Here is a 16,384-nt window from a genome sequence, read left to right as displayed (position 1 = left end):
ACAGTTTTAAGATTGAAAAAAAATACCTACCACTTGAATTTGAAAATAAAAACATGTTCTTACTGTATTGGAATGTAATCTCCGGTTGGAATATTTGTAGATTGCAAATTTCTGGCAGCATTTCTCTTATCCTATTCATGTGATAACCTAACCCCCAAAAATATAGAAATTTGGAAAGTGCTTCCTCTCAGTAAAGAGTAAAACTCTCAATTGAACAGTTATACCAACCCTTCAACATTTGTTGTTGGTATGGGTCGTAAACATTAGGGGTTCACAGTGTTCACAAGATTGGGAATAAGGGTTGAATCTAAACCACAAGTCACTGGCATTTTAAATCAGCCATGGGATCTGCTAGTTGATGTGGGGGCAGTGAAATGAGCCTACCCTGTGTGGTGTTTGCCCTAATTCACAACAACGAGTCTACACTAAAACCCATAAAAAGAGATAACCATCATTAGGTGGTCCGACGGTCAACTAAAACTCTTGGGTGTATTACTTATGAAGTCTTGAGTTCGATCCACCTGAGTTGTTAATAAGGGTGACCACTAAAGAGATTTACCTGACTGTCAACTAGGACTCTTGGGTGTATTACTCAAGAGGTCTTAAGTTTGATCCACCTGAGTTGTTAATAGAGGTGGTCATTAAAGGGGTTTACCCGACTGTCAACTTCAAGGTCCCAGATGATTAATTGAGATGTGCGCAAACTAATTTGAACAGCCCTGGTCACGAAAAAAAAAAAAAAGAAGAAGAAGAAGAAATGAGCCCACCCCATGATGTTTCTAGACCAAGGTGAGCCAGGAAACAGCAAGTCTAGACACTTGACATCGCACAGCTATTGTGGGAAGCCCTTGTTAATAAGGTTGACCACTAAAGAGATTTACCTGACTATCAATTAGGACTCTTGAGTGTATTATTCAAGAGGTCTTAAGTTCGATCCACCTGAGTTGTTAATAGAGGTGGTCATTAAAGGGATTTACCCGACTATCAACTTTAAGGTCCTAGAGGATTAATTGAGATTTACGCAAGCTGATTTGGACACCCCTAGTCACGAAAAAAAAAAAAAAAGAAGAAGAAGAAGAAGAAATGAGCCCACCCCATGATGTTTCTAGACCAAGGTGAGCCAGGAAACAGCAAGTCTAGACAATTGACATCGCACAGCTGTTGTGGGAAGCTTTTCTACCGTCAATATTGAACTCACAGTCTCATCAAATCCTGTGATTAAACAATGACCATTAATCAAATTGAAGGTTAGAAACAAGACTTCATATATAGAAGAAGACACTTTTGTCGATTTGGGAAATTTTTTTTCTTCAATTTTTTACGAGGTGGGCATAAAAGCATCCATTTGAGCCAGGCATGCATGGTGCCAAGTAAGCAAAATTTATCACCCACATGGAGAGACACAATTGGTAGATTCATGACAGCCTCAAATGAGACATCTTATGATAATATACACAAAAGAGTCTAAGACAACTATAAATACAGTGAGGAGTTATTGTATGTGTGGTAAAGAGGCTCAGCTCATCAAGATAGTGTACTGGAGATAAGATTTATAAAATAGTTCTTGTTTTGAGGCTGTTATCGATTTCCGTTAGCCAGTTAGAGCCTCTCAAAACCAAAACAACAACAACAACAATGGCCTCAGCATCGGCTTTTCTCCTCAAGTCATCTCCCGTTCTTGACAAGTCTGAGTGGGTTAAGGGCCAGACCATCATCCGTCAGCCCTCTGTCTCTGTTGTTAGATGCCACCCCAACGCCCCTTCTGCTCTTACCATTCGTGCTGGTTCCTATGCTGATGAGCTCGTCAAAACTGCGGTATGTTTTTGTTGTATCTTTTTAATGCATGGCTATATCAGTACGTCGCTTTCACTTTTTGCCAACTTTATTGTAAGTAATTAATGGAAAACAGAAGTTGTGTTCAAATCACCTTGCATGCAAGTCAAAGACTCATAATGTGTGAAGAGTAAAAAAACTGTTGATGGGTTTTTAAACAGTACCAGCTGGGTCTGATTATGTGCATTTTATATGTATGGTATTGTATAGAAAACTGTTGCATCTCCAGGGCGTGGAATTTTGGCCATGGATGAGTCAAATGCTACCTGTGGAAAACGTCTTGCCTCAATTGGGCTAGAGAACACTGAGGCTAACCGCCAGGCATACCGTACACTTCTTGTCTCAGCTCCAGGCCTCGGCAAGTACATCTCTGGTGCCATCCTCTTCGAGGAGACCCTCTACCAATCCACCACTGATGGCAAAAAGATGGTTGATGTGCTTGTTGAGCAAAACATTGTCCCTGGTATCAAAGTCGACAAGGTAATTAATTAGCTAATTGGATAATATGACGTTAGATTTTCAGAAAATACATGCAAAAATTGATACTAACTTGTGGGTTTTTTTGATGATGATGAAATGATTAATAACAGGGTTTGGTTCCCCTTGCTGGTTCCAATGATGAGTCTTGGTGCCAAGGTCTTGATGGCCTTGCTTCTCGCACAGCAGCTTACTATCAACAGGGAGCTCGTTTTGCCAAATGGTATAAATCATACTCTCACCGCAAAATTTTAAATGAATTAGACTTAGATATCAATGTTCCTCCTTTTTACTGAATCCATTTGATTGATTAGGCGTTCTGTTGTGAGCATCCCCAATGGCCCATCTGCTTTGGCAGTGAAGGAAGCAGCCTGGGGTCTCGCCCGCTATGCTGCCATTTCTCAGGTAAGATAGCTTAACTGCAAAAGTTAATTGGTGTTTAGCTGTAGAAACATGCAATTTCTTGGATGAGTTTATGAATTAATGAGAAAAATTGTGTGACTTGGATGTTGTAGGACAATGGATTGGTCCCAATTGTGGAGCCAGAAATCTTGCTTGATGGTGACCACGGCATTGACAGGACTTTTGAAGTAGCCCAGAAGGTTTGGGCAGAGGTTTTCTTCTACCTTGCTGAGAACAATGTGATGTTTGAGGGAATCCTCCTCAAGCCTAGCATGGTCACCCCTGGTGCTGAATGCAAGGAAAGGGCCACACCTCAACAGGTTGCTGACTACACCCTCAAGCTCCTCAAGAGGAGAATCCCACCAGCTGTCCCCGGCATCATGGCGAGTTTCACAAACAAATTAAGCTTCAAGAGTTTTTATGAATAGAAATTTTAATCATCAGCTGATGCATTAATTCTCATGTTTCATTTGCAGTTCTTGTCTGGTGGGCAATCTGAGGTTGAGGCAACCCTGAACTTGAACGCCATGAACCAAGCTCCACACCCATGGCATGTGTCGTTCTCGTATGCAAGAGCCCTCCAAAACACCTGCTTGAAGACATGGGGAGGCAGGCCAGAGAATGTTAAGGCAGCTCAGGAGACACTGCTTGTGCGTGCCAATGCCAACTCACTTGCTCAGCTGGGTAAGTACACTGGTGAGGGAGAGTCAGAAGAGGCAAAGAAAGGAATGTTCGTGAAGGGGTACGTCTACTAAATCGTTTGCAGCAAAGCTAAAGACAGATTTGCAGAAGATAAAGATATGGTGATGAAGAAGAAGAAGAAGAAAACTTAGTGATGACAAGTTCTCTTAGCTCAATCTGTTAATGCTTAATTTTATAGCCATGCATGGATGGAGACTATTTTTGCTTGATGGTTACAATGTACTTCTAGCCTCTTAATAAACTTATTCTTGATGAGATTAGTTAGTATGTATTTGTGATGAGATTATATGTTGTGTATCACTACATCATCTTTATGCATGCTTGATTCTATATTTTTTTGGTAACCGGCGGTTCCGAGCAACTAATCCCTGAGATCTATTAAACATCCTACAAACCTAATGGGTCAAGTAAGTCACAAATGGGATTTGAGCATAAAACCTCTGAGTAACCGACCCGGAAGTCTTATCATTCGACCATATACCAAGTGGTTTGGTTGTTTCCGTACTTGTTTCTTCACGATTATTAGGGGTTCCTTAATTACTAGTTTTCTTAATCTCTATTTGTTACTGTGTATTGAGTCTATTTTGATGTCCTCATCTTTTATCAATAATATTACTCTCTAATCAATAATATTACTCTCTAAACTTCCGGATTTGCTTAAAAAAAAAAAATTATGTCATGCATTATCAGGTATCTCTGGCCATTATTTGATTAGTTATATTGTGAAAGCAGTAAAATATTGATCCATCAATGGAGAACTCAGATGGATAAAGTGAATTGAGAATAATGTGATAAACGCACTATCTCAGGTTCGATTCTCCATCTATCCAACCAAGTTGATAGAGTTAGTACTTCATTACCTTTACAAATTGAATTTGCTAGAGGATAATAATTTAAGGTCAATTTGGAGCATATGTTTGTTGTATGTAGAAAGAAAAGAACCACTCAAATATAAATAGCAAATCGAGCTTTCCAATCCCTGATTAGAGAAGCAACAATCTCAAGCCAAACTACCTCTAAGTAGCTTAACAGTTCACTTGAGACTCTTGAATGTATTATTCAAAAGATCTTGGGTTCGAATCCCCATGACTACTAATAAAAGGTAACCACGGAAAGCTTACCTGATCATTAATTTCAAAGCCCCGAACGACTAGTTGAGATGCACACAAACTGGCCAAACACCCTTGGATACCAAAAAAAAAAAAAAAAAAAAAAAAAAAAACAGTCTCAAGCCAAACTTAGACAAGTAGTTGTCAAAATTGGCGCCTTTTGGAGATTTTATCGCAGAAGACACTGAATAATCTATCAACAATGTTGCTCATTTTGGTGATAGAATTGTGGATGTTTTTCGAATCACTCTCATCAGATTCACTGAAATTATTTTTGGTACAGAGTATCAATATTGCAATATATTCACATTATCAGAGTAGCGTTAGCCTGATCACTTTTGACACACAGGTTAAAATTCTATTTCATCTATCCAACTCTTCACAGCGAATACAGATCCTAATCAAATGGAAAACGCAAACAAATTTCTCTTATGAACTTGTTCAAACCATTTACTCGATCCAGGAGCTGAGTTTGGAAGAACATCACCAACAACACATCTGCACCCACAAAGTACAAGGAAGAAAAGCATCTCTGTTATTACCATAATTGCACAAATAGTAAAATACATGGAACCACAAAGGTTTTTTTTATTCATCCAATAACAATGATCGAAGAAGAACATCCATATCCTTTCGAACCCTTATCTTACTACAGACAATTGTCACTTCATAAGAGGAAAAAAGATTAAACAATTTCTTAATACATTCTTCATCTTGGCACCACTAATGACCATTATATATTAGAAACCTCATTATAAACGAACCATATCACCAAAATGAAAAAGAAGAAGGTATGAAATTAGAAGGAACACAACTTTTTCCTCATTTTTGGTTTCAGGTCGTTAAATTAATCACATTTTGGGATCCAATGAAACCATTCTAGAAGAATACTTGCCCAAACTAGCGCTCCTGATAATGAGAGGATTAGCACTGACCTTTATGAAACAAATCTCTTAATAGTCTACAGAGACAAGTAAAAAACAGATGAATCCTACTTTTTTTTACTTTTTTAAGAATCTATAATAACTCAATTAAAGTGCCCCTCAAAACTTGAACTTTAATAAACTAGAGAAAAATCAATTACCATTCTAGAATATGATACTAGAGTACCATATCACATCTACTTCAGCAAATCAAATACCAAAAGTGGCTTAACTTCACGCGACTTTACAGTCATATCAACTCTCATCTTAAAATTCATCAACATAAATGCCAGCAGCAACTTTTAATTAGATTAGATTAACACTAAATTAAACATACAAGTTACCAAATCAAAGAGCATTTGCGTAACTTTAGTACTTGCACGACATGATTGTAGGCACAGCTAGAAACTCATGATCCTAGGAGCCAGAGAACTTCCAAAAGCATATCAATCAAGCCCCACTCCAAGACCTCACAATTTCTAAAACCAAGCCCAATCAACCAGGTTGATATAAGCACAAGAATTGTAGGCATACAAATTTACAAATAACTTCTACACCCTTTCTTTAACATTTTGCTTCTAAAGTTATTCTCAACTTATATAACATCATTAGTCAAAGAAATATGTTCAAAGTTGTGCGCATGCTTGCAAGATATGAGAACTCCATGCAAAAATTTCTAAAACAAACATACTGACAATGTCATTTATCAGTGTAGTTTCACCATCCACAGACTAATATACCACTAGAAAACCTTGAGGCTGATATAGCTACAAATTATTATAAATATCCAGAATACAAAGCCAAAACTTTTAAGCCATGACTCGCTGAAACTCAGATAACATGACTAGGATAAAGACTTAATAAACAAGATGCACATACAAAGCAACTTTAGACCTCCACTGAAACAAGGCAAATATACACATGGGTTGAAACAAGAATTTCATTAGATCTTCCAGTCTTTACCCAGAGGTAGCAATCATCCGATATGCGGAATGCTCGACGGAGAATTCTGACTTACATGTGCAAATCACCATCACATAACAAAATTTTGATACAATATAAGAATTTTCCTTTTGAAGTTCAAACTGGAAATCCAATTTTTCTAGGAGAGAAAAACAACATATCCATATAATAGGAAGAATAACATTACCAGCAATGTTATACTAACCATATCAAACACCAAAAACCATACTAAACAAGATGAGATAGTTTAATATTCAGAACACTTCTCAAGAATACCAAAATATATTCCCCAAAACCAAATTACTCAAACAAGTACAGATACCAAACGGAAAGAAGAGATGAAACATATAAACCAGGATCAATGAGAGATAAGGATTATACCTTGTTCATTTTTCAGGATCGCTTTTGAAGGATCTAACAGGAACCACGCCATGTGACTCATGATTACTGCCACTCAGAACATCCATGCCCTGTTCCTTAAACATTAATACAGCAAAAAAATTATCAACTCAAAGTACAAATACAATACTTAACATGCAAACAAAAGCAAGGCCATAAAGGTTTAAGAATACAAATAACTTTAGATATCAAAGAACTACCAAAAAAAAAAAAAAAAGAGACTCTGGAATACAGATACCTGATTATTTGAAGTTTGCCCTCGTTGGGGCCTGGCATTGAGATCAATTAATTTATTTTCCACCTTGCCGTCACCATCAGCATCACCATCTAGCATTGGAGCAGGAGAGGCCCTATGATTTTGCTGGTTCACTCTTGCCGTGATCTTAGGTGGTTGAGTCTGGTCCCTCCTTACTTTACTTGGATCAAAAGTTTGAAGTGCTAGCTCCTCCAAATGACCTGGCTTATCCCCTGGAAACTACAAAAACATACCAAACGAAAAACAAAAATGATTTCAATAATACCATTTACAGAACAAGAACAGAACCTCTCGAGTACAGAGACACAAACCTCAACTCTCTGCCTCAATAAGAGATATCTCCCGTGGGTTCTTTTTCCACCAACATGCACAGCCAAATCGCATTGCAAGCAGAGGGAACTACCGTCTATCTCACAATAAAAGAAAGCTACATACACGTTTCCAAGGGAAGAAACAAACTTCAAAACCTCAAATATCAATTCCTCTCAAAAATATAAATCACTAAACCTACATACCAGGCGCATTCTCACATATATCACAGCGTGGCACATCACTCGGAGCCGCTAGTCCCACCCTCACGTGTCGACTAGCCAGCTTGTTGCACATATGAACCTACAACAAACAAATTACATATTTACATCCATTTAACTTAACTTAACAGATAAAACAGTATTCATACCAACGGATCTTCGTGTTCTTAAGGCCATTGACCAAATAATTTTCAACAATTTAAGTTAAAGAAACAAATTACGAACAATTAAATCATCATGAATTCAGCTAGATTAAGAAATTAAGGAAACAACTACTAAAATTATATTACCTTCTCGTCACAGGAGTGGCAAAGAGCGGCTTCGTCAGCTGCACAGAAAAGAATCGCAGCAGCGTTCTCACAAACGTCGCAAATCGTTCGCATTTTCTTTTCTCACTATTCTACAACAACGTACTCGTACCACTACCTCATTCCAGTCTACAAAAACGACATCGTTTTCTATAGAAATTAATGCAGAATTAGCCGAGCTTAACAACAAGGAAGAAGCAAAACTCGATCGAGAGAAAACATGAAAAGGTTTAAGCGGTAGAGCTAAATAATAATAAATATAGGATTTGGATAATATTATGAGAAAAATATTTTGTGAAAAAAAAAACCACCGGCGGGCCAGTCCACTCCACTGCGATGGACGCGAGTGACTGTGAAGGAAACGAATATCTTAGAACTCTTCAGAAACTAAAGTTTCTTCACGCGCTGCCCAATGTTTGACGTTGCTACTCGCTCTGTTATTGTCGGAAGCAAAAGGAAAAAAGTCGTTCGTGTATCATTTGTGAACTTGGGTGCGAGTACGGTATATGGTTGCTTGCTTTGCTGTTAGATTCTGATCCGTTCCATTTTGTTGGTGGTTAAATAAGAATCACGCGTCCTTAAAAGCGGTGAAAAGCACGTTTAATTGTGGCCAGCTTCTTTAGAAGGTGGGTTCCACTTATCTGGCTGGGGAGTGTGGAACTGAATGCCTTCGATGGGTTAGCGACGTTCTATGTTTCAAGTGGGGCAAGATAGTCACAAACACTCTGGTACAAATATTTGCTTTATATAATTTTTATTTGAGTAAACGATATTTTCCCACCCAAGGTTTGGCGAATCTATAAGTTCTCATCCCTGGTTTCATAAATTATAGATTTTTACCCTTAAATTAACAGATAACTATTTAATCTAACGGTTAAAAAGGTAAAATGGTCATTTCAAAGATGAAAATTCAAAATAACCCTTCACTTCTCTAATTCATCCTACCGACGATTTCAGGCAATTCCAACCTGTTTCCGGCACAATCAACCCCTCTTGACACCACCATTGCAATCCTCTCAACCCCCACATCAAAACCCCTAACCGCCACGTCTGATTGAACCCCCTAATAGTCGGTTGTCGTTTTTAGTGTCAATCGTCGTTTCATCCAAATTTCGGCAAGTCCCGACACCGAAAACCACCCCTAAGACCACCAATAGCATCGCTGGCTTCCCCCCACCAAAACCCCCAACATCGCCAACTGCAATTACCCGCCGATCGCCACCGCCTCTCCCTTAAGTTTTTGTATTTTTTTGCCCCTTTCCAGCCAAGTTCCGGCACCTTGCCAATGTGCAATCAGGTGGAAAAGTTAGAGGTTTTGGTAAGGAGGATAAGAGGATGTTGATGGTGGTGTCGAGGAGATCCAATGGTGCTGGAATAAAGCTGGATTCTTGGCTTGGCTGGGATCCTCTAGGGGTTATTTGAAAAAAATTTGAGATATAAGAGTTATTTTGAGAAAAAAATAACGGCGCTAATTTAAGTATAATCAAAGTTTTGGATAAAAGATCTCTTACCTGGGATGTACTCAAAAAAAGGACTAAATTATGTAATAATGAGACTTAAAAAAATATTTACCTAAAATATATGATCCTTTCGCCTATGGATCTTCTCGTGGAAGAATGAAAAAATTATTTTCACCTATAATACTAAATGAAACTTCTATCCAAAATAACTGAGGAATTTTTTGGATAAATAAGATTCACATAAATCTGCAATTTATGCAACCAATGGTGGGAACTCAAATTCACCAAACCTTGGGTGGGAAAATGCCGTTTACTCTTTTTATTTTTATTTTTAAGAATAAAAACTAAATTTCTAAATTTTTATAAATTAATATGTAATTATTTACCTTATATTATTAAGCAAATTTACTATTTATCAAACATTTTTAAATTGTTATTGGAAATAATTATAATAGTTGGAACTTTGTCTTTCTGAACTTATATGTTCACTCACAATATCCACACGATATTAATAAAGGGGCGTTTGGATCATATAATGTTTTATTATAGATGGATATTATATTAACAGAATAAAAGATCACCTTGAAGATTACTGAGAATGTTTAGAAAGTGTGTTTGGTTGATTTGAATAAATTGGTGAATAATATGTTTGGTTAGGAGGATAAATGGGTGGATATGTTATATAGATTACTAAATTGCCCTTATTTTTAAATATTAATATAACAATATTTTTTATTATTATTTTTTAAATAATTCTTTTAAGCCCCTACTTTTCAAATTTAGCAAAAACACCCTAACAACCAAAAACGTTTTAAACTTAACAAAAACACTCATACCCACCCCAAGCCACTACCAGCAGCTAGCCACCACCGCTGGCAGTGCCACAGATCTGGTCATGAGATAGCCATAGATCTGGCCTTTTTCGACCATGGATAATCCATGGTTAGAAAAAGCCTCACCAGCGCATAGCCGGCCATATATAGCCGATTGTACACTATTATGGCTACTTTTGACAGCCTTTGGTGGCGATCGATAGTGGCTAGAAGCGAGGACAAAAGTGTCTGCACGAGTGAATTGGGTGTTTTGTAAATGTTAACAAATATAAGGTTAATTTGGACCAAATGCTCAACTATCTAGGACAACATCGGAAACACAATTGTATTAGCAGGGGTAAGTTTTAATAACAGCGCCCCCACCCACCCCCCCCCCCCCCCCCCCTCGCCGAGGTATTAAGATTTCCGACAATATAACCCAAATGTACTGTTTGTCATAAAATATTCCAAGAATAATTTTTACAAACCAACCAAACATCGTCATTTGCTAAATTTAAAAAAATTACCTTAATTATCTAATATTAACTTGATCAAACGGCCCCTAAGGGTAATATATACTTAAAACCCATTTTTTTACCTTTATCTCACAACCCTGTGTGGCAACTTGCAATTGTTAGCTTGCAAATCGGTCTAACCTGTTCGTTATGGTCTTGCCACCATTTGCGAGCTACCACGTCGGGGGTGCGAGAGAAAGTTTGTAAGATTGGGTTGTGAACCAATCTTTATCTTATTATAACCTTTAGATTAATTACCAAGGTATCTAAGTCAACAACTCGACTGAGTTAGCTACGCCACACCCGACTTGACTAATCTAAGTGTTTTACTTAGATCATGGATGCTCAGATGGGGAATCGAACAAAATTGTGCATCTATCCACATTATTGATAATTCGCCTTAACCATCTGGGCTATCACGAATAGATGTAAAATATTATATATTTGAAACTAGTCGGCCAATTCATCTATATAGAGATATATAGCAATAGTCTTTTGATAAAATAATGATTTTGTTATTTAGATAATTACTCTTGAAGAAGCTCTAAATTGAGGGTATAAATTGAAATATAGTAACAAGGGGGTCCATAATTTTGATTTGAGAAGGCGCGGTGGAAGTGGAACCCCACAAGGCCACAAGACAAGATAGCAGTGTGAAATATAGTGAGTTTGTGATAAATAAGTCAAGAAATTTTGGTATAACAAAGTGTTTGTGGTGAACCCACTCTACCATTTACCCACTTTCTTCAAAGATGAAAGCTCCTCCCAACCTATTTTGAGCCACCAATCTAAAATCTCCCTGACCCACTTTGTTATTTTATGGCCATTGCTTTTTCCTCTCATCCTTTTTTTTTTTTTTCCTATCATATCATGTCTCCCACGGCACCATAACCTTGTCCTATTACTTGTATCATAATACTATACATTATGCATGCCATTATGATATCAAATCTTGAGTCATTGTTTAAACCATACAAAATCAAAATTTGGGATGCCTAGTAGGCCCGTGATAAAGATATGAACAGGTGTTTTTAATCGATTGCACACACATATATCCTTTATGATAATCTTATCCGAAACTAAGATTAGTAAATAAATGAGTAATATTATACTTACAAAGACTCTATACAAAAGAATGTGACAATACTCTTGCATTGACATATCATTCACCATAATTTAATATGCATTTATTAAGTTAATTTTTATATTAATTCATCCAATCGTATTTTGACACATCACTTTGTATGAAATATTTTATATAGAATCTTTGTAAGTGTGGTATTATTAGTACAATAAAAATTGGCTTACAACCTAATCTTATAAACTTTCTCTTATAACCTCGACGTGGTAACTCGCAATTGAGCAAATGGGACCTAAAATTGGACAAGTGGGATCGATTGTGAGTTGACCAATTGCGAGCTACCATGTTGGGATTGTGAGAGAAAGTTTGTGAGATTAAGTTATAAGTGCAGTATTACCTTTAGGGTGCATTTGGTTCAGGTAATGTTGGATTATTAGGAATGTTGGATTACTAAAAAGTTAAATTACTTTGAAGATTATTGGGAATCTTTAGGAAAACATGTTTGGTTAGTTGGAATAAATTAGTGGGTATGTTTTATTAATATGTTTGGTTATGAGGAATAAATTGGTGGGTATGTTATTTAAATTACTGAATTGTTCTCTAATTAAATATTATTTTTTAATATTGATTATTATAACCCCCCCCCCCCTGCATTTAAAAACTTAGAAAAAACGACTCTGTAATAAAACTTTGAAAAATCAACAAAGCACCCTCACCAACCCAGCCACTACCTGCCGTTGGCAACCACCGTCGGCAAGCTAACGGAGCATGGAAGGCAGGAAATGGCCTCTGTGTACTCTAGTCGAAAATGGCCAGATCGTGACAAATCTAGCCGTTGACAACTAGATTAGAGACGGCCAGATCCGTGACAGCCAGATTAGATCTAGCCATTTCTGGTCAAAAATGGCCATATCGGCCCACAATGGCCATTTTTGGCCTACCGTGCACCTTTTTGGCGGTGACGGCGGCTGGCCACGGCGATGGTTGCCGGCGGTAGGTGACGACAAGTGGTGGGGGTGGTGGCTTGGGTGGACTGCAATTTGTTTTGAATTCAAGGGTAATTTTGTCCAAAAAGTTAATTAATTGGGGTGAAATAGTAAAAGCAACATTCATGTAAATAAAATAAAAATAAGGGTATTATTGTCCTAAAATTTTTATTAATAAGGGATAGAATTGTACTGGTAATCTTATAATACCTAAGAAAATTGAGGTAATCAGATTACCTCAAATATTAAAGATTACCAGAATCTTATACTACTTGACAACCAAACGTGATAATCAAGTAATATAAGATAACATAACCCCAGTAATCTCACATTAACCCCAACCAAACACCCCCTTATCAGTAAGTAAATACGGGTTAATAATATCACAGATAATGGGTTGGGCTTAACTTAATCGGGTTATTCCAGTCCATACAAAGTGGGTTGGCCCTAGCTTTACGACTCCTTCAAAGCCCATACTTTATTCGGCATGTATAAGGCCAATTAAAAATTGTTGGGCTTACCCATAACTCTTTATCAGGTTTCACTTTTACCTTTAGGCAACTTCTGACCCATTGAAATGGACACTTAAAATGAGTGCATAGTTTAATTCCATCTAAAGGCCATACGTTATTCAACAAATAACTATAAAGAAAAAAAAAACAAGAAGTCATAATTGACTATTGAAGTGGGCGGTTTATTGATAAGGGGATTATATAATTTATACATGGATTAATTAATTTGACAATGGACTAATACTGTTTTGAATCATATAATTATACTTTGATTGGTTACACGATTGAGAGAGGTGGTTGAGATGCTTCTTTGGTCAAAAAGTTTATAGAATTAAAAATTTGATCATGCGTACAAGTATATAACAGAGGGAATCGCTTAAAAGAGTTTTTGATAACCGAGGCGTCTGGACTAGTTTGTGCGTATCTCAACTAATCTTTTTCTTATTATTTTTTTTATATCCGGGGGTGTCCAAGCCAACTTGCACACACCTTTACTAGTCTCTCAGGGCCCTGAAGTTAACAGTCAGATAAACCTCCAATGGCTACCCCTTATTAGTTATTATGTGAATTCGAACTTATGACTTTTTGAGTAATATACCCAAAAGTCCAAAGAGAACCATCAAGCTACCTAGAGGTGGTTTTTTTTTTTTTTTTTTTTTTGAGGGGTGCACCACGAGGACTTCCCAAGAGGTCACGCATCTTAGTACTGCTCTCGTCCAAACACGCTTAACTTCGAAGTTCTGATGAGATATGGTGCATTAGTGCTAGTATGATCGCACCCCACATCAACTAATTTTTGGGGTCCATTGAACACCCTACAAACATCTCCACTAATTCTCTAGGTCTATTGAACACAATACCTCTGGATAACCTACTCAGATGGCTAAAGTCTTGTCATCCGACCACAAGTCTAGTGGTAAGTGTGTATTCACTCACAGTTATGTAACATACTTTGGTTAATAAAAAAAACTTTATAATAAGTAAAATGAGAAAAGAATGATGAATAATATTGTGTAATGTTAAGTCACACTAAGAGATGATGATGGTGATTAAGACATGTTTAATTCTTTTATGCCAATATCAAAGGCATAACATCAGCAAGAAATGCTCCAACAATGATATATCATAATGGTGATGGTGCCTTTGACAAGAATGGGCAAACTACTTCATCATAATGGGGTTGTTAATGGATCATTAAGCAATTGTTTAATGGGGGTTAATCCTTTGTTATTAGGGTAAATGACAAAATTTATTAACCGTTTAATTTCCTCTCTTTAAAGTAATCACTTAGATTGGTAAAAGGTAGACGATTGTGGGTAGCAATTGTTCACTAAACTTTTTGACTTAAATTTTTTAATTAAGATTAGGTATAATTTACATTTTCTTTAAGCTTCTTAAATGTCTTTATAGTTGAGAGTCAATAGCATTTCACATTGATGTTGAATTTTGTGTTTAAAATGATACTTTTCTTTATGGTTCTTAAGAGCCCTTAATATTGACATTTAAATGTTTTACGTGTGTAAATTACCTTATTACATCTTTGAGGGTTATTTTATTATTATCTATAAAGGGTATACTTGGCACTATATTTTTCATTTTTGGAGAATCATTTCAATTTAAATCATTAAATGTGATGACTGTAATGTATCTATTAGAAGTTGTATTTGTCTCATATCGCTAATTTAGTAGACTGTTATAGTATATATATGTGATTGGGTTCTCTCCTCCCTTGAGTTAGTTTTTGGGTTTGAGTGAATTCTACCAAGCTAAGTTCTTATGAATTAAAGAGTAATACTACATTTACAACTCCGACGTGACAGTTCGCAATTAGTCAGTTCGTATATAGGTTTTGCCTACTCGATATGGGTCCTGTCTGCCAATTTGCGAGAGCTGACGAATAGGTTTTGCTTGCTCACTCCTGAGAAATTGCGAGTTGCCAATCTTTATCCGTGAATTAAATGGCCACAAATTCTAATTGTATGAACAGTCCTCTTCATCATCAAATGGTCCAAAGCAATTATTTTGCCACACACTTTTGGTAGTGCTTTTCGTGGCTATGAAGCGACACATANCCCTTATTATATTTATATTAACAAATAACAATTAATATAAATATAAAATAAAATAGGTTAGTCGGATTAGATAATGACCAAAAACTTGTATCATAAATTTAAGTTAAAATGGTTTAACCCAATAAAAAGCTACACATAGACAAAACAAAGACTTGACATGAAAGAAAAAAAGGTGGATTGGAATTTCATAGTACATGACAAGAATTATTAGTTATGGATGGATGTCCTTGTAGAAGAAGAACATTCTATTAAATCCAAACACTATATCCTGTTCATGTTATGACCAAACCAAAACTATTAATATAAACTTATGTGTTACTACTATTTCCTTCAACAAATTCACTTCTCTCAATCCCTCGTTTTCAAATAAAAAATTTCATGAAAAATAGGACCCAGTCATTATAAATTGATTTCGTAACACTCACCTAACAAATTAAACATCAAGAATTAATAGAAATAGAATAATCAAATATAACTTTTCAAGAGATGGTTTGGTTCTTGAATGAATATACCTTTTGATATTCATTAAGAGATACTTTCATCAATTTTCAAATATTACTTCAGTCAATTTCTTCAATACAATTCAACTCTCTTTCCTCATAGTTATTATAACAATAATTAAAATAGACCTCATTACTTATAGCTTTAATACATTAATTAATGCAAGTTAGTTGAAGTGCTTATATATATAAAGCAAGAGAGTAAGACCAATAAATATAAATTGATGGTCAAAGTCTAAACCACATTGAATTTAATTATTTGCATTATTTGTAAGTTGGAAGATTAGAAAAGTAATTATAAAATTAAGCGCCACCCTTTTAATTTGTCATTGTCATAAAGATGCATGAATCCAACCGGATTATGAAAACTTAATAAACAATTTTGACCTAGGAGCTCACGTGCAATAATTTAGAAGTAAATCTATTATTGAACTCCAATTATAAGATTCATGAATGCTACTTCTACCTGTTATTCAAATCAACTTTCTTAGATTTAACACATTTTAGAAAGATTCCTGCACCTTGCAGGATCCATTTTTCTGTC

At 36.2% G+C, this 16,384-nt stretch overlaps 2 protein-coding genes and 1 pseudogene across 3 annotated transcripts; 1 reads left to right on the top strand and 2 right to left on the bottom strand.

The window, feature by feature from the left end:
• The first annotated feature begins 1,490 nt into the window (after positions 1-1,490).
• On the top strand, positions 1,491-3,700 carry LOC116130096 (fructose-bisphosphate aldolase 1, chloroplastic-like). Its single transcript, XM_031415847.1, has 6 exons — positions 1,491-1,815; positions 2,044-2,313; positions 2,424-2,533; positions 2,625-2,715; positions 2,826-3,095; positions 3,189-3,700. The coding sequence occupies exons 1-6, from the start codon at positions 1,636-1,638 to the stop codon at positions 3,465-3,467; spliced, it is 1,200 nt and encodes a 399-aa protein (XP_031271707.1). The 5' UTR covers positions 1,491-1,635; the 3' UTR covers positions 3,468-3,700.
• A 1,041-nt stretch (positions 3,701-4,741) lies between these two features.
• LOC116130074 (B-box zinc finger protein 19) lies at positions 4,742-8,013 on the bottom strand. 2 transcript variants are annotated; one of them, XM_031415822.1, is made up of 6 exons: positions 7,885-8,013; positions 7,580-7,676; positions 7,376-7,491; positions 7,047-7,283; positions 6,791-6,885; positions 4,742-5,021 (listed from the first exon to the last, which is right to left on the bottom strand). In XM_031415822.1, exons 1-5 carry the CDS (start codon positions 7,975-7,977, stop codon positions 6,796-6,798), a joined length of 633 nt encoding a protein of 210 aa, XP_031271682.1. In that variant the 5' UTR covers positions 7,978-8,013; the 3' UTR covers positions 4,742-5,021; positions 6,791-6,795. The 2 variants fall into 2 exon arrangements, with proteins under 2 accessions (XP_031271682.1, XP_031271683.1); XM_031415823.1 differs by having other exon boundaries at positions 6,791-6,879.
• A 5,917-nt stretch (positions 8,014-13,930) lies between these two features.
• LOC116130134 lies at positions 13,931-14,049 on the bottom strand (annotated as a pseudogene).
• Positions 14,050-16,384: the final 2,335 nt, after the last annotated feature.

This window comes from Pistacia vera, unplaced genomic scaffold, assembly GCF_008641045.1.
Source record: "Pistacia vera cultivar Batoury unplaced genomic scaffold, PisVer_v2 Contig217, whole genome shotgun sequence".
Lineage (NCBI taxonomy): Eukaryota > Viridiplantae > Streptophyta > Magnoliopsida > Sapindales > Anacardiaceae > Pistacia > Pistacia vera.
This window is presented reverse-complemented; position numbering and strand designations above follow the sequence as displayed.